This window comes from Aedes aegypti, chromosome 3 (assembly GCF_002204515.2).
Source record: "Aedes aegypti strain LVP_AGWG chromosome 3, AaegL5.0 Primary Assembly, whole genome shotgun sequence".
Taxonomy (NCBI): Eukaryota; Metazoa; Arthropoda; class Insecta; order Diptera; family Culicidae; genus Aedes; species Aedes aegypti.
This window is the reverse complement of record NC_035109.1, coordinates 408,941,136-408,959,752: the sequence shown is the minus strand read 5'-3', so window position 1 is coordinate 408,959,752 and position 18,617 is coordinate 408,941,136. Positions and strand designations below refer to the sequence as shown.

The following is an 18,617-nucleotide window of genomic DNA, read 5'->3' as shown; positions in this document are numbered from 1 at the left end:
AGTATGTGCTTGAGATCTTCTGGAATTTCACACCACTCACAGAGTTCGTCGGTTTCCCAGCCCCATTTTGCTTTCCTGTCTTTGGTCAAACAGTGCCCGCTTCTTATTCTGTTCAAAACTTTCACTTCATCTGGACTCAGGATGAGTCCTTTGCTCCAAATTTTCCGACCTGGCCTTTCCATTAGTTGATAGTGCCATGTTCCTTTCTCATCCTAGATTTGCTTATATGCTTGGTTCCATTCTTCCCATGTTTCGTGGCTGCTGAGAATGAGCGCATCTCCTGCGGTTATTCCCTGGCAGTTAGACTGTCTCTCTCGCGACTTGTTCACTGCCAGTTGGTCTGCAATTTCGTTTCCCTGGATACCCACATGGCTTGGTATCCACTGGATCTTGCACACATCTCCTGATATTTCCAGAAGCTCCTTGTAAATTTCTCCCAGCAAAAAGTTATCCTCGATTTCTCGTAGTTTTAGTAACATTTCACACGCGCTTTTCGAATCCGTAAAGATGACTGCTCTCCTGTATCCTTTCATCCTAGTCGTTTCAATTGCTCTTAGAATGGCGAGCAACTCAGCGTTCGTGATTGAGTAGTTCTCGTTGATGCTCTCCGCTATAGTCGTTGAGTCTGTTTCATCGAAAACCGCGACGGCCGTTCCTGCAGCATTCTTTGACGCATCGGTGAAGATTTTGTTGTGGTGTTTATACATGGTTTGTGACGCTTCCTTAAACAGTGCTTGCCAAACGCTCGGTGCTGTCCTTTCTTTTTTTGGTCTTTCTTCGACCAACGTAGTTTTTACAATTCTCTCCATCTCCACTCTATCTATGGGACGCATCCTTCTCAGCATGGGTAGTTCCTTGTCCGATGGGTGTACTTGGAATAGTAAATCTAGGTGCTTTTCTGCTACTTCAGTGAGGAATGATTCGTTGCCAATTGCTTTATCCATTGTGTCACCCGGATAAAAAATACAATACAAAAACAATATAAAGTATTGAAACAGTGCCATTCAATATATTGGAAAAACAATACAGTATATTGTAAACTGACAATACAATTACAGTACAATATATTGTTTTGAACAGTTCACTGTATTGTATATGAGATTTTGCCAATATAATGTATGGGTGGTTAAGTATCGTAACAATACAAATATAGATATTTTCTCACATATAAATTTTGAAAACACAATACGATATATTGTTCATGTATTGTCTTGATTACACATTCGTGTATTGTTGTACATTACGAAAACAATTCAACGAACTGTATTTCAATTAGTGGTGAAAAGCATAGAATATGTATTTTGAATGGATTGTCCCCCAACTAACCGGATATTCGTGCCAACAGTAGTAAAATAATTTAACTTCTATATAAGTAAAGATATTTATCATGGTTGCATTCGTCGTTACAGCTAATGTCAAGTGACTTCTACAAAACTACTTATTTTTACTTTTTGAATATTTTTCACCCAACATTTCTTGCTTTCTGAACTTGTTTTGTTTACTTCTTTCAGAGAAGCTACACAGAAAAAAGCAACAGTTGTTTTACACGAAAATAGGAATTTGACCAAAATTGTAAGGTATAAAACCAATAAAAAACAATACAGCGTTCTGTTACAATATATTATATTGTTTTTGAATTGTTTATTCAAACAAGAATAATGTTGCTTCGACATTCAATTACAATACGCTGTATTGTATCCAATACGTTATATTGTACATTAATGGTTTATTCCATTCACTGAATGGTACGTTTTTATCCGGGCACCCACGAATTTCATTAACGGTGTCCTATACCATATTGTTCTGATGAGCTCCCTCTTGGTCAGATTTTCAATCCTCTGCTTCATCGGGAGTTGTCCTGCTTCGGCTAGCATAACATGGATTGGCGTGCTGCCTAGATAGTGCATTGCTTTACGTATGTACGCATTCTGCAGTACCTGAAGCTTGTTTAAATTTGTTTTCGCTGCATTTCCATATACAGTTGCGCCATACTCCATTCTGCTACGGATGAGAGCGTTCCCTATTTTCACCAGTGTTTCAGGGTTTGCTCCACTCGATTTCCTTGACAACATCTTCAGTAGGCCAATCTTGGCGCCCGCTTTCTCCTTCACCGCTTCGATGTGCTTTCTGTGTGTGAGTCCTCTGTCGAGTACATAGCCCAGATACGCATGTGTATTAACCAGCTCAATTTGCTCACCACGCACCTTTACTTTTAGACCTTCTAGTCTCTTCTTGGTAAAGGGGATGATTGCTGACTTTTGGCTGCTCACTTTCAAGTTCAGACAATCCAGTTTGTCGAACAATTTGGGTAGGAATCTTGAACACAGTTCGGCTGCTTCTTCCACTGAATCTGCTTTGATGATAGCCGCAAAATCGTCGGCAAACTGCACCAGTTCACAGCCTTCATCAGACAATTCATGTAAGTTTGCCGTATACAGGTTGAAAAGGACCGGAGAAAGAGGACAACCTTGGGGCAATCCTTCGGAGACTTCGACTTCTATCGTTCCATTTTGCGTTTTCAGGATCATTCTTCGATACTTTAGGTACTCGTACAGCCAGGAAACAATTTTTTCCGGCACTCCTAAGTCAGCTAGGATCCTCAGCAAGGATGAGGTGCTCACCGAGTCGTATGCCATACTGACGTCCAGAAACACCACGAAAACCTCTTTCCCATCCTCCTTAGCCTTGTGCACGGAGTTTACAACATAGTTCACACAAGTAGATGCCGAGACATGTTTTTCGAATCCGAAGGAGAGCTCCGGAATCATATTCTTGATTGTGGCTATTTCTACCAATCTGTTTTTGATTGCAGAATTTATCAGCTTAATTTCCACGCTAATTAACGCTATCGGTCTCATGGTATTTGGTTGTTCAGCGATCCATGCTTTTTTCGGAATCGGTTTGACTTCCGTCTTCCTCCACTGGTCCGGTATTTTCTCAGACACAAAAACCTTACTGAGCATTTCGAAGATCTTACCTTGCATATCTGGATTCAACTGCTTCAGCACTGCATACGACATTCCATTGAGTCCTGGCGCCGAATAACTTTTTCTAGTTTGCAGCACGGGCTGAAGTTCGCGTTCTCTAATTGCCATCTCATATGCTCCTAACGTCTCTTCTGTGGACGCGTTTGGGAAGGATACTTCCTGGAACTTGTTCCCAAAATAGTGGTCCATGAACTTTCTTCCCTCTTCATGCGTAAGCTCGATTCCTTTCTTGTGATTTCCTGCCAGGGCTGTGTCGATTCCTTTCACAATATTCCAGAGTTGTCTGGCAGGGGTCGCTTCGTCGATTTTTTCCGTCATTTCTCTTACGTACTTCCGCTTGGTCCTTCTGACTTCTCTCTTAAACCGTGCTCGTTCTTTCTTCAACCGTACATAATTGATGTCGGTTTGGTTTCGGTTGTAACCCCTCAGTGCTTCCCTTTTGCTTGCGTATAGATTGGCGATCTCATCCGTCCACCAACTTTTCAAATACCGTGTACGCACCTAACTTTGCGCAGCTCCAAACTTTGCGCATTTTAAAGAAGCACGAAAAAATGATAATTAACCATTGATTTTTTTAACAATTCAGTTTCAGCAACATGTTCGTTTATGTGAAATAAGTATTTGGCATGTATTTGTTTACTAAGAAACCCTTGTTAATGTTAGTAAATAAACAAAAAACCTTATCGTCATACGCATAAACGTGTACTTTTACACCGTCTTAGAACAAGCGCTAAGGAGTGGCTCTGCAAAAAATCAACATTTTTATGAACAAAACTGTGTTGTGAGAAGTATTTTTGCGGTGTATTTGCAAGAAAGGTAATATTCTAGTAATTCCATTTATTTTCCATATAATATGTTGAATTTTTATTTGAAAAAAGCGATGCGCAATGTTAGGACCCATTTTTTACACGAGGGTCTTAATTTTTGCGCACTTCTAGCAATTCGGAATGGCACGTAAATACATGTAAGTCCTTGCAAATAACAAAATCTGTCGATCTTACCAGGAATGGTCACTCAATCCATAAGGCAGCGGCTACATGTAATATTCTTGAAAGTACCTTTTGTATGTAGCTGAAGGCAAGGTGTGCATTGAAAAATCTCGGAAAATCCACTGTGTACAAGAGACTATTACTGTAAACTTGGATAATTGATAGCGCAAAGGTTGGCTTCCCAGTTGAAGGACAATGATTCAAGCTCCAGTTGTCTAGCAAAAAGCGTTCAATTATGGAATATCCGTACTGGCGGCAAATAGATAAAAAAAATGATTAATCGTGAGATATCAACGATACATCTCTCAGTTTAAGAATTAAAAAAAAAAACAAGAGAATAAGTTATATAAAGCAGCGTACGATAACAAATAGGCATAAGCTGCGGCTGTAAATTATATTGCTCAGATTGTAATCTTGTGAATATATGTATTATAAAAAAATAAGAACAGAGTAAATAACTATTCGTGGGCACTCTATGTTTGAGGTGATTGAATAAATTAAATTGAAATTCACGGAAAAAAACTCTTGATGAAACTCATATTAGTTGTAACCTTTTTATTTAATACAAAACCAGTAAAAAAGTAAAATTATTTAGAGTAAACGAGCAATTTAAGGCATGCGCAAAGTTAGGCACATCATGCGCAAAGTTAGGAACAATTCAGATTTTGTGCGCAATGTTAGGCACAAGGTGTTGCATCACCTTTTGCATTTTTTAATTTTTTGTGAATCATTTTTATTTTCTTTAAATCACGCGTTCTACTGAAGGGTTAAAAGCCTATCGTTGGCAGAAGTTTGAATAAAAAGATACATATTTTAGCCTTATTTGAAGCAAAAATACGATGATAATTTCTTAACTGCGCAAAGTTTGGTGCGTACACGGTAGTTAGCCTTTTTATTTTTGAAGCTGAAAGACGCCTTCTCTATCGCTTCGACGAACACAGCAACCATTTCTTCGGGCGAGTAAATGTATTGAGGTCTGATACCATTTAGTTCCTTTACCAAAGTGTTTTGGTTGACCCTTGTAATCGTTCGTTCAACAATCGGGATAGTACTACTCACTTCCAGCAGTATTGTTAGATGGATGCTCCCAAACTCTTCTTCCTGTACCGTCCAAGTGATTTTCCTAGTCAGTCCAGCAGTTGCCAATGAGAGGTCAATGGCCGAGCCCTTACCACCAGGTGGATTAACCATTGTGTTGGAGCCGTCGTTAAGCATTATTAGCTGCGAGTCCTCGATCATTTCGTTAAGCATCTTACCGCGACTGCATGTCGGCAATTCCGGGCTCCATGACACGTGATGCGCATTGAAGTCAGCGCCTACTATTATCTCCCCCTCCATGGTGTTTAACAGGGAGAAAAACCTCATGAGCTCCTCCCGCACTCCGTTGTTCGTTGACCTCATCGGTGGTAAGTAAACCGAGAACAGGTTGATTGGATCAAAACCTCTGGTTATTTGGAATCCTACTACCTCCAAGATTTCGAATTCCGGAAGCTCGATCGTCTGTCCTGCTATTGAGTCAGCTATCAAAATACCCACTCCCCCATATCCTTCAGAACGCCTTTTTGAGACAAGATAGTGTCCCTTGAAGCAAAATGGTTCATTCTCCTTGAGCCAAATTTCCTGCAGTAATGCTATATTTATGTTGTTAGAGATCATATATGCATAGAGTTCTTCCCGTGTTTCTGGTTGTCTTACGCTTTGTATGTTATGCTGCATAACTTTTAACGTTTTATGGTCCATTGTGGTGGTCCAGTGTGTTATTCTGATGTTCCATTTCGGAAGCTAGGATTTTCCCTAACTCTATGCTGATCTCAATTAACAACTGATCTGTTTCGACCTCTGTCCTATCTTGCTGGAGTCTAACTTCTAATTTGTTTCGCAATTGGGCAATGGGGGTCATCCAATCATTTCCGCTACAGAATCGCCTTATGTCCGCCCTCAAACGGTTCATGAACCTCTCAAATTCCGTTGCCCTGTGAGGATTTCCACGCTGAGCGATCGAACACTCCGTTGGTCTTGATCGGTTTGCTAGATGTTCGTTGATCTGCTGCCTACTGCTACTTTGGCTTGTTCTACCAGTTTCGTTGCTGCGTCGTCTCACCTGGTGTCCCGTTTTGTTTCGGCTTGTCGTCTTCGGTACTGCTCCTCTGCTCGGCGATGTCGGAGTTTCCACCGCTGTCAAATCTGGGAATTCCGATTCATCCAGAAGTCCTGAGAACCGGTTCTGCGTTTTTGGATACGATTTTTCGGCCTCTGCAAAAGGTACCCGGTTGCACTGCATCACCTTGAGAATCTTCGACCTCCGTTCTCGTTCCGGACATTCTCTACTGTTTGCCGGATGGTTCTGGTTGCAGTTTATGCAGCGAGTAGTCCCTTCGCATTCCTCATGTGTATCGTGGTGTTGACCACAATTTACACACTTTGCTTTCCCAGTACAACTCACCTTGGTGTGTCCGAATCTCCAGCACAATAAGCATTGCTTCACCGGAAATACATACAACTCCGCCCTGAAGTTGACGGTGAAGATTTTCACTGACCTCAGAACCTCTGTTCCTTCCACCGTCACTTTCACGTTCCTTGAATTGACCAAGTCTCCGGTTCGGTTCTTCCTCTTGATCCGCTCAACCTTTTTCACCGGCACGTGAGTCGTGATGCCTAACGTAAGATCCTCCTCGGTATACTCCAACGGTACATTTGGAACGAACAACAAGGTTTCGTTACGCAGCTTTGGAGCATAAAACTTTAGGTTCTTCGATGCGATGTCAACTTCTCTCAGCTGGTTGAAGTCTTCAGCCCTTTCCAGTTCCAGCTTATACCGGAACCTTCCATTTTTTTGGATTTCCTTGCATTTACTGAAGCCTCCATCATACAGCAGCTTTCCTACATCCAGCGGGTGGTTTGGGATTGGGGACTCGTAATCAATCGGCTCCAGGTACACTACCCTCGTTGGTTCCATGCCCGGTTGTGCATTTCCGCATTCGATTACAGCTGTCTTTTTCACTCCTCCGGTTTTCCTAACCGACTTTTCAGGGATGGTCGCGTCACCTTTCCTTCCTCCAAGCCTCATTCCCTTGTCTTGGGATCTCGTTGTCATCCGCTGGCTGGCTTGTGGCATTTTCCTGTGATACTGTTCGGAAACACTCGAGTCTGCTACTAAGCCACTTTTTCGGGTGTGTTTTTATTTCTTCGTCGCGCGGCGACCGGGATTGCCCAACCGACGAGACGCTTCCCCGTTAGGACATTAACAGTTTACTAATTCGCTCCAGGATCCGACATTAGGCGAATCACGAAAAACAAACACGACGGCAACCACGTCAACGCTTGGGCCTTAACAACTCCCGACCACGCCGAAACGCTTCAGAAAAACCGAACTTTCCGCGCAATTTTCACTTTTTTAACCACTATTCCACTTTTAGGCACTTTTGTACTGTTGGAAGATTCGTTTTTAGCGCTTTGAATTAATTTTTTGTAGTTTTTCCACCGAGAATTTCCAATTTAAAGAATTTTCAAAAAATCACTTATCCTTCACCGAATTTCGTTTTTTTTCTGAGGCAATGAAAATTTAACTGAATCTCTCGAAAATTCACCGTAATCATCACTGAAATTTTACGTGAAACTTCTCAAATTTCTTATCACTGACTTGACATAAACATGTATTGTTTGTAGATGTTTTTTGCACACTTAGTTGTTTGTTTTGCTGTTGTCAAACGGAAACTACCTACTGATCAGTTAACCCAAATTTGGGTTATCCCACGGAAGAGCCGAATTGCGTCAAAAGAAGTCAAAGTTGGGTTGATTTGTGGCTCCGTGTAAGCTGTCAGTAGCCATGCTGGCAGTGGATCCGCCAAACTCGCTAGGCCCACGATGTACTATATTTAAGAAGGTGATATATTCCGAAAACTGACAGCTACTTGACGACGTCATTCCTATCTAACTCGAACAAATTTGCGAAAAAAATGATCTAGTGGTCCGGAAGGTATATGGTACGATAGGAGTGACGTCAGATGTTTACAATCAAACTCGATATTTACATCAGTGAAGAGCCTGCCTTGTTAATTTTTATGTCGTGGCTAGGCCTTTTCAAGTGACAGGTCCGTCTATGCATTTGTTTACATCGGTGGAGGACCGGTGCTAACACGTTTAGTTTTAGTTTTGGATCTGTCAGTCTGAATAAACAAATAAAAGTTCAATGTTTTGGTTTGCATTTCGGGTTTTCGCAATCGGTGGACGAAATAAAATTAATTTTCTAAAGTTATCGGAACTCGTTGTACAATAATCAATGTGTGAAAAGTGAAACATATAGTCTTCTCTCTTAATTGGATGTGAAGGAAAAGCTGGACAAAGGTTTACAATGTACAGTGAACTATTGCACACATAAACAAACTGTAGCTCTGGGATCCTCGAAAAAGTAAGCGTAGGTCATTCAAAAAATACGTTCTGAAAATTTTCAGTGTAATAGTGAGCCGAACCCCACTAAGTAATTAAATTTAAAGTATCCTAAAGAACCAAAATTGCATTCATATTCGTGAAGTTGAGGAACATTATATTGAGTATTGTATATTATCTAGTGAACGATAGGAAGTAATAAAACTGAATACAATATTCCTGGGGATTTTAGGGAAACAACTCCAGTATAGTTGATATACTTTGTTAGTAATTAATAAATTTGATTTCACAACCAGAAATAAATTCATAATTTTATATTAGAAGCTAGATTAACTTTACTAAAGAGTTTCAATTTTATTAAAGTAAGGCCCTAACAAGCCACAATCATTTTTGGAAATCACTATCAAAGTTACATATAAAATTTACAGTATATTTGAGTCCTTTATTATTTATTGTTGTCCTATGTGTTAAATGTGTACTTTCCAATTATTGATTTTGAATCAAATGAAATTAAAATTTTACCGTTATCATTACCTATGTTGTAATAATAAATCAAGCTTCTCTACTCGCAGATCAGGAACATAGTCCATACCTGAAAATGGCGGAGGTTAAGAAGTGCAAGCCATTGTTCAGCAAGTGGAGTCGTGGGACACAGGCCATTGCGGCAGATATAGACTTGGCATTCGCCAGAAGATCGGATCTATTGAATATGCTTGTTGAAGATAAACCGATTCATGCTATTGGAAATACCCCCATAGTTCCCCAGTGCAGATTTTGCCTCCGAAGAGCATCTCCAGAAAATCTGAAAATTATTCTCAGGGAAGATAGTACAAGAGCGCAAGCTGCTTTTCAGATTCGAGTATTTCATTTCGATGCGTATCCATATGCTTGCTCGAACTGTTTGAATATGGTCGACATAATTTTAGATTATAAAATAGCAGTAACCAAGGCACATAATCTACTGCTTGATAAACGATTATATTTGGAAAGCGATGGATGGGACGAGCCAATGAATATTGAATGTTTCAAGCAATGCAAGTCTGCTATAGAGGAACATCGGCTGCATATAGATGAAATTTACGACAAACTCATGGTGCGAGAAGGAAAAAGAAATTCGTCAACCCTGCAACCAAAAATAGAATCGGATATTGAACCTGCTACAGTTGAAACAACTAATGATGTCAACCATTCTTCCGAAAACGAAATGGATATTGAGGCTACTGTTGAATATCTTTACGATTCTGATGTGAATGAGATAGAACATCCATTGTTGGTAGATAACGGTTCGACAGATGCTGAAAATGCAATGGTTTCGCAACAAGTTCTTGAATTGCCCTCTGAGATTGCTGATAACACCGAAATCCATATAGTTACGTCAGAGAGTACGCATGTTATAACACCAACCAAGATGAGAAAAGCAAAGGAAAAGAAAATCCATTATTCCTCCGAATCTGAACAAGACCCTGATGACAAAAACTATGAGCTAGATGTTTTGTATCAATCTGAAGATGAAGACGAAGACCCTGATTATAAACCAGAAACAATCGATTTGAAACACGACGAATTCATAAAAAAAGAATTTGATGATGGCGAAGACCCTGATTATGAACCAGAAACAAATATTTTGAAACACGAGAACTCTGTAAAAGCAGAATGTGAACCAGAAAATTCAGAGATAGTTGTATCAAAAAGGAAGAAATCACGTAAAAAGCGAACAACGATGATAAAAGAGAACAAACCAAAGAAGACGAAGCGAACGAACCGACCCCCGCAAAAAGTTCAGTTAGTTTTGTGTGATTTATGTGGAGAATCAGTGTATCCTGAAACCATCGAAGGACACCGAAATCGTCATTTAGGTATATACACTATGACAATTTTTAGTTTGCGATTAAGTCATTGCTTTCTTCGTTCCCTAGGAATCAAACCGTACAACTGTCCTGCCGATGGCTGTGATTGGACGTTCTACGGTCGAGCCAACATGCAAACCCATGTGCGACGGGTACACCCGCAGAACGGAGTACAATCTTTGGAGTGTGACGTATGCGGCAAGTTCATCAAAGGCACACATGGGAAATTGAATGTCCACAGGAATCTCCATTTCCGAAAGGAAAGAAATTTCGTCTGCCCCTTGTGTGGTAAGGGATTCACAAAGAACCGATACCTTAAGCAACATTCAATCACACACACCGGACTGTTTCCACACGAGTGTAGCTATTGCGGCAAAAAGTGAGTTAGGCTACTTTAATCTTACTCATCGATACTTTCATGACAGCATGTTTCTATATTCCGCCAGGTTCAACAACAAGTGGAGTATGAAGACGCACGAGAAAAACATTCACGAAAAGAGAAGTCAAATGGCATCTAGTTAAGATTGAGTGAAGCATACAGGATTAAAATCAACTGAATTGCTTTGTTATAAAAGAAATAGTTATGTTGAATTGTTTTTTATTTGAAAAAGAATTTCACATTGTGCTCAACAGGCGTTGAATCCTGAGAAAATTGAGAGTATTTCTAACTTATCGCTCTCTGTAGTAATGATGATCAGCAACACATCATGAGAGCTTGTTCATAATCTTCTGCTATAGCTCTGTTTGAACCGGGGGGATAACAGTGCATGATAAAACCTATCTAAAAAAAACTATACATGGGGAACACTATTGTTATCGGATGTTCAGGGACTGTTTATCATACTAGTAAAATAAAGCACCTACCCCCACTGGTAAATGATACATGGAAAGAAATAGGAAAGTCGATTCTAGTACACGACACTGAAGACGGCCTTACAGTTGAGGTCGAAATACGCGTACCGTGTACGCACCTAACTTTGCGCAGCTCCTAACTTTGCGCATTTTTAACAAGCATGAAAAAATTATAATTAATCAATGATTTTTTCAACAATTCTGTTTCAGCAACATGTTCGTTTATGTGAAATAAGTATTTGACATACATTTGTTTACTAAGAAACCCTTGTTAATGTTAGTAAATAACCAAAAAAACCTTATTGTCACACGTGTAAACCTCAACTTTTACACTGTCTTAGGACAAGCGCTAAGGAGTGGCTCTGCCAAAAATCAACATTTTTCTGAACAAAACTGTGTTGTGAGAGGTATATTTGCGGTGTATTTGCAAAAAAGGTAATATTCTAGTAATTCCATTAATTTTCCATACAATATGCCGAATTTTTATTTGAAAAATGCGATGCGCAATGTTAGGACCCATTTTTTACAAGAGGGTCCTAATTTTTGCGCACTTTTAGAAATTTAAAGGGACAGCCCCTAAGTACCCTGAGCTTGAAATACTACTGTACTGCAAACGAGAGCATAGCTCGCCTGAGCTTCAGTTGAAGCACATCTCTGCTAAAGACTCGTTAAGTTCATCTGGAAATCCTCCACTTCCAGCTGACAACATGTACAACAGAGAAGATTTTCTTTAGAAAGCTTCCAAATTGTGCGAAATCGAATCGTTCACGACCAGTAGCACTGAATACGAACGTCGAATTTGGATAGTTATTCAAAGAGATGGAATAAAATAAGAAAAACGAGAAACAGAAACAACAAGAACAACAGGTTAAGAATTATTATTATTATTATCTTTATTATCGAGACTTTCAGCCTGTGGCTGGTTCGTCTCCCGGGTTAAGAATTATAAAAAAAAAATCAAGATAATAAGTTATGTAAAGCAACGTACGAAAACAAATTAGCATAAACTACGGCTGTAAACTATATTGTTCAGATTGTAATCTTGTGAATATATAATAAAACATGAAGAACAGAGGAAATCACTATTCGTGGCCACTCTATGTTTGGGATGGATGAACACATTAAATAGAAATTCACGGAAAAACTCCTGATGAAACTCATATTAGTTGTACCCCTTTTTATTTAATACAAAACCAGTTAAAAAGTAACATTATTTGGAGCAAACGAGCATTTTAAGGCATGCGCAAAGTTAGGCACATCATGCGCAAAGTTAGGAGCAATTCAGATTTTGTGCGCAATGTTAGGCACAAGATATTGTATCACCTTTTGCATTTTTTTTTTATTTTTTTATGAATTATTATTATTCTTTTTTAATCATGCACTCAAAATAATCCACACGTCACTGCTACGTGAAAACATACGTGGTTTTTTTCCATAGCACTTTCCACGTAGCACTTACGTGAATCATAGGTAACACAGAATGAACGCATGAACTGATGAACTTCATCCGTTCCGTCGGTGGTTTGCGTAATAGCTACGTGAATTTTCCGTAGTTAATACGAAGCCTTCCAATAGATCCTACATAATTGTGCAATAAAAATTATTAACATATTTTAGTAGAAGCCACCTGTTCTGTATGGGTTTTGGGTAGTTTTTTTTTTCTTCAATTTGGATAAGAAGTGAAACGAACTAAAGAGGTGAAAACATTTATCACAGAGTCTATGAATGGAGAGTTGCGCGAAGAGACTTCTTTGAATGGTTGTTCTTCTTCGTCTTCGAAAACAGCCCCTATCTGTTTTGCTGGTCTGCTCGATAGGTAGACGGTTTGACAGTTCGATAGGTAGATTTGGTATCACTCTTCGCGCAACTCTCCATTCATAAACTCTGATTTATCACATTCAATCACAATCCAGTATCAGTTCATTCAACAAAGCTCAACAGTATGTAGGAAAATTAGAACACTACTGTTTGATTTCGTTTGCCCCAATAAGTGCTTTGATCTCAGAGGTCGTAGTACAAGTATCGGCGTTATGATACGGTTTCATTCGAATATTTCTGCAGAATTGTAAAACATAATAGACCATTTCCGTCAGACCTTACCCCCTATTTTTATATTTTTCTTCGAAAGACGATTATTTTTAATGATTATTGACGCTTTCAGATCTAATTTATATGCACTCCTGATTTTATTGTAAATTTTTGAAAATTCGAGAATTCACCACATTTTGAGTAGTGCGGCACAGTTGTTTCAACCCTGTGGGTAAACAAAGTGGAGATTTTCCCACAACTTTCAATCTCACCCCTGCGCTGAGTGTTTGTAGATATGACGAAATGTCAATGTCAAATCAAGCACACAAAACGACACGACGGACACGACAAAATGGAGAAATCTGAGAGAAATCTGAGGTCCGATGGGCAAGCCTCGTTGTAAATGAAGCCCATCCTTTACTATTGTACTTATAACAAAAACTTTTACCGGAAGACGACTGCTAATAGACCGTTTTAAGCTTAGCAAGTGATGGAATTCTCCTTGGAAGCATTTCTGCAACGCTGCGGAACGTTTTCTACAAGAGGGGCATATTGGCCGGTTTGTTTTGAAACGTCAAGAATTGGACCGTTTGCAGATAGCGTCTTGTACTCGCTTTAGAAGCTACCTGGCAAGAGAAAGTTGCATGCAAAGCATGATTAACTAAGTAAATAACACTTTGACACCAAAAACTGTATAAGTAATGGATTTGCCACTGCGATAGAGCAGTTTTTCCTTAGGGGGGCCTATACCTGTTTACCCTACCGTTTGATATCTGCTGCTTATGTCGTCAAGCTGTTCCGGAACCATATGACCAATGGATTATACATACCTTACCTTACCTTGATGGCTACAGCGTAGCATCACGCCATTGCCGGGCGTATTGTAGAGCTCCATCTTCGTCGGTCTTGGGCGAAACTTCTCCAGTTGCCCCGAACGTTTAGGGTCGCCAGGTCCTCTTCCACTGCGTACAGCCAGCGTATTCGTGGTCTTCCCCGAAGCCGCCGGCCTCTACCTGGTTCCCTGCTGAATATTATTTTCGCAATTCTTTCTTCCGACATTCGCACTAAGTGACCAGCCCACTGAAGTCTGCCGTATTTTACACGATTGATAATATTCGCATCTTTGTACACTTGATACAACTCGTGATTCATGCGTCTGCGCCACACACCATTTTCGAGTTTCCCACCGAGTATTGTCCGCAGCACTTTACGCTCGAAAACACCGAGAGGTTTCCGGTCTGACTCTTTCAACGTCCACGCTTCGTGCCCGTAGAGAGCCACCGGAAGAATCAATGTTTTATACAGGGCGAATTTTGTTTCGGTTTGCAAGCTGCGGGACCTAAGCTGGTTACGTAGTCCGTAAAAGGCCCTATTCGCAGCCGCAACACGTCTTTTCACTTCGCGGGAAACGTCGTTGTCACATGTCACAAGTGTTCCAAGGTAAACAAATTCTTCAACAACTTCAAACACATCCCCATCAAACACTACCTCAGCACTTACACCACCATGCCTGACTCTATCTCTACCTGCAACCATGTACTTCGTCTTGGTAGAATTGATGGTCAGGCCTATCCTCGCTGTCTCCCTCTTCAGAGGCACGAAGGCCTCTTCCACTGACCTGCGATCGATTCCAATCAGGTCTATATCGTCCGCAAAGCCAAGGAGCATGTGCGACCTTGTGATAATAGTGCCATTTCTTTGCACGCCAGATCTCCTAATAGCACCCTCAAGTGCAATGTTGAACAGTAAATTCGAAAGTGCGTCTCCCTGCTTCAATCCGTCTAACGTCACGAACGAGGTTGACACCTCGTCTGCGATCCGAACACTTGATTTCGAACCATCCAGCGTAGCACGTATCAGCCTAATTAGTTTCGCCGGAAAACCATTTTCAGACATTATCTGCCAAAGCTCATTTCTTTTCACTGAGTCGTACGCCGCCTTGAAATCAATAAACAGATGGTGAGTCTGCAAGTTATACTCCCGGAATTTGTCTAGGATCATTCGCAAGCTAAACATCTGGTCCGTTGTCGAACGGCCCTCACGAAAACCAGCTTGGTATTCGCCGACGAAGGATTCCTCGAGCGGTCTCAGTCTGTTAAACAGGATGCGCGACAGAATTTTGTACGCCGAATTCAGCAGGGTAATTCCTCTGTAATTGGCACACTCCAGTCTGTGCCCTTTCTTGTAGATAGGGTGGATGAGGCCATCCAACCAGCCGGTGGGCAATTCTTCGTCCTCCCATACCTTCAGAAGTACTCGGTGGATCGACTGGTAAAGCTGCTCGCTTCCGTGCTTGAGAAGCTCGACCGGGATCTCGTCCTTCCCAGCAGCCTTACAATTCTTCAGCTCGCTGATAGCCTTTTTAACCTCTCCTATGGTCGGTGGGTCCACAGCTTGATCGTCATCATCTATGTTCATCCTGTTCCTCGCTACATTTCCATTCTCACCGTTCAACAATTGCTGGAAGTGCTCTTTCCACCTGGCAGCCACCGCCGTTTTATCGGTCAGCAAATTCCCTTCTCGGTCATTGCACATGGCGGGCACTGGTACGGTATTGTGCCGCGCACCATTGACCGTTGCATAAAATCTCCGCATATCATTTCGGTTCATGCTTTCTTGTGCGTCAGCTACCACACTTTCTTCGTGCTGCCTTTTCTTTCTGCGGTGGATTCGCTTTTCTTCGGCTCTCGCTGCCCTGTACCGCTCTCTGTTCTGTCGGGTACCGGCCACAAGCATACGGCTTCTGGCAACATTCTTCATGTCTGTCACCCTCTGGCACTCTTCATCGAACCAGTCGTTCCGTCTTCGTCGTTGACCAGTGCCGATCACTTCCCGCGCCGTTGTTGTCACAGCTTCGTGGATAGGGTCCCACAGGCTGTCGACGTCTCCAGCAACGTTGACTCTTCCCAACTTCTCGTCTAGTTGCTGACGGTACTGCGCAGCTACCCCATCAGTCGACAAGCGTTGTATATTGAAGCGTAGCGTTCTGTGCGTTGCGGAACTCGTGACGCTGGATAACCGCGCCCGAATTTTAGCTACAACGAGATAATGATCCGAGTCGATATTAGGGCCTCGGAAGGTCCTGACATCAATGACATCTGAGAAATGTCGCCCATCAACCAGCACGTGGTCTATTTGGGAGCAGGCATCGCCACTCGGGTGTCGCCAGGTGTGTTTGCGGATATTCTTTCGTGCGAAGTAGGTACTGCTGATTGCCATCCCTCTAGCAGTAGCGAAGGTTACTAGCCGCAGGCCATTATCATTGGTAACGGAATGAAGGCTTTCCGTTCCAATAACGGGTCGGAAGAAATCTTCTTTCCCGATCTGCGCATTTGCGTCGCCAATGACTATCTTGACGTCTTGTTTTGGGCACTCTCCGTAGGCCTTATCCAGGCTCTCATAGAACTCATCCTTCATGTCATCGGGCTTATCGTTCGTTGGCGCATATATGCTGATCAGGCTGTAGTTGAAGAACTTGCCCCTCATTCTCAACACACAGATTCGGTCGCTTACCGGTTTCCACCGAATAATTCGCTTCATCTGCTTCCCAATCACTATGAAGCCAACTCCACGTTCTGCTCTGTCGCCACCGCTGTAGTAGATGTGGTACTTGAATGAAGTGTTGGCGATGGGGTCCACCGCTCGGAATTCGCGTTCTCCGGTTCTCGGCCAGCGTATTTCCTGGATAGCTGCCACGTTCACGCCGACATTCCGCAGTTCACGAACCAGGAGCCCAACACGCGCGGGTTCATTCAAAGTTCTCACGTTCCAAGATCCAACTTTCCAATCGTTGTCCTTTATTCGTTGCCGGGTCTGTTGCCGTAAAATCAATCCGTTTGCTCTACTTTTGCCTTTCTTGGTTGGTGAAGAGTCTTCGATAGGCCACCTAACCAGGGTTGCGCTACCTACATCGTGCTAAAGGGGCTGCCTCCTCGATGCTGACACGATACAGCATCGTCCGCTTGTTCTTTACATGATGACCACGGTCATAGCCATCACAACCATCCACCTTTATCAGGGCTTTGGACCTGTAGCTCTGGTTCTCAATAGTTTCAAGTTCTTTCGGACATGCTACTATGGCATTATACATACTTCCCCATTTTACCACTCTCGTAGGTCTCCCCGAAAAATCTGCAAACTACTGGTCTATAGACCATTTCCGTCAGAGCTTACCCCCTATTTTTATATTTTTCTTCGAAAGACGATTATTTTTAATGATTATTGACGCTTTCAGATCTAATTTATATGCACTCCTGATTTTATTGTAAATTTTTGAAAATTCGAGAATTTACCACATTTTGAGTAGTGCGGCACAGTTGTTTCAACCCTGTGGGTAAACAAAGTGGAGATTTTCCCACAACTTTCAAAACCCCTGCGCTGAGTGTTTGTAGATATGACGAAATGTCAATGTCAAATCAAACACACGAGACGATACGACAAAATGGAGAAATCTGAGGTCCGATGGGCAAGCTTCGTTGTAAATGAAGCCCATCCTTTACTATTGTACTTATAACAAAAACTTTTACCGGAAGACGACTGCTAATAGACCGTTTTAAGCTTAGCAAGTGATGGAATTCTCCTTGGAAGCATTTCTGCAACGCTGCGGAACGTTTTCTACAAGAGGGGCATATTGGCCGGTTTGTTTTGAAACGTCAAGAATTGGACCGTTTGCAGATTTTTCGGGGAGACCTACGAGAGTGGTAAAATGGGGAAGTATGTATAATCCATTGGTCATATGGTTCCGGAACAGCTTGACGACATAAGCAGCAGGTATCAAACGGTAGGGTAAACAGGTATAGGCCCCCCTAAGGAAAAACTGCTCTATCGCAGTGGCAAATCCATTACTTATACAGTTTTTGGTGTCAAAGTGTTATTTACTTATGTCGTTTTCGTTTTTGAACCTGGGTTAGTGCTAACCTGACTCAAGAATAAAAAAACATTTTTAGGTTCATCTGCCAAAGGGTATGTTGGTTTGCGTGCCATCACGTGGTGTTGTGTTGCGAGCAGTCAAACGTTGTTTCGCTCTAGGGCAAGTGTACCATTAGTGGTGCACCTAAGGGAAAACTGCTAAAACACGGTGATAAGATCATGAAATATATGATTTTAACGTATCATTCGATAGATCTCAAATCCTTCTATCATTCAAATGTATAAAAATCACGATTCATTTGAAATTTCCCTGCAAAAAGCCTTGCACCAATAATAGTAACACTGTTCCTTTAGTGGAGGTATATTTTAAGGATGGTTCCTTTAGTGGCGCAAACCATTGATTTCTTATGGGACCCTCCACTATGGGTACTGATGCACCACTATAGGTGCAAAGGAGCAAAAAAATTAAGCAAAATAATTGTTTTAAATAGTTTTACGGTTAAATTTCATGAATATTATTCGATTACTTGTATCATTTTCGCATCGTACATAATACAAAAATATCACATAATCATTTATTAGCGCGAAACATGCCAAAACACACTACCTCCACGATTGGAGCTACCTCCACTAAGGGAGCGTTTGCCCTACTAAATATT

The 18,617-nt window shown here is 41.4% G+C and overlaps 1 protein-coding gene across 2 annotated transcripts; it reads left to right on the top strand.

Moving 5' to 3' along the window:
• The first annotated feature begins 8,087 nt into the window (after window positions 1–8,087).
• On the top strand, window positions 8,088–10,797 carry LOC5573232 (gastrula zinc finger protein XlCGF48.2). 2 transcript variants are annotated; one of them, XM_001654397.2, is made up of 4 exons: window positions 8,088–8,384; window positions 8,935–10,218; window positions 10,279–10,588; window positions 10,656–10,797. In XM_001654397.2, exons 2-4 carry the CDS (start codon window positions 8,961–8,963, stop codon window positions 10,729–10,731), a joined length of 1,644 nt encoding a protein of 547 aa, XP_001654447.1. In that variant the 5' UTR covers window positions 8,088–8,384; window positions 8,935–8,960; the 3' UTR covers window positions 10,732–10,797. The 2 variants fall into 2 exon arrangements, with proteins under 2 accessions (XP_001654447.1, XP_021704281.1); XM_021848589.1 differs by having other exon boundaries at window positions 8,920–10,218.
• Window positions 10,798–18,617: the final 7,820 nt, after the last annotated feature.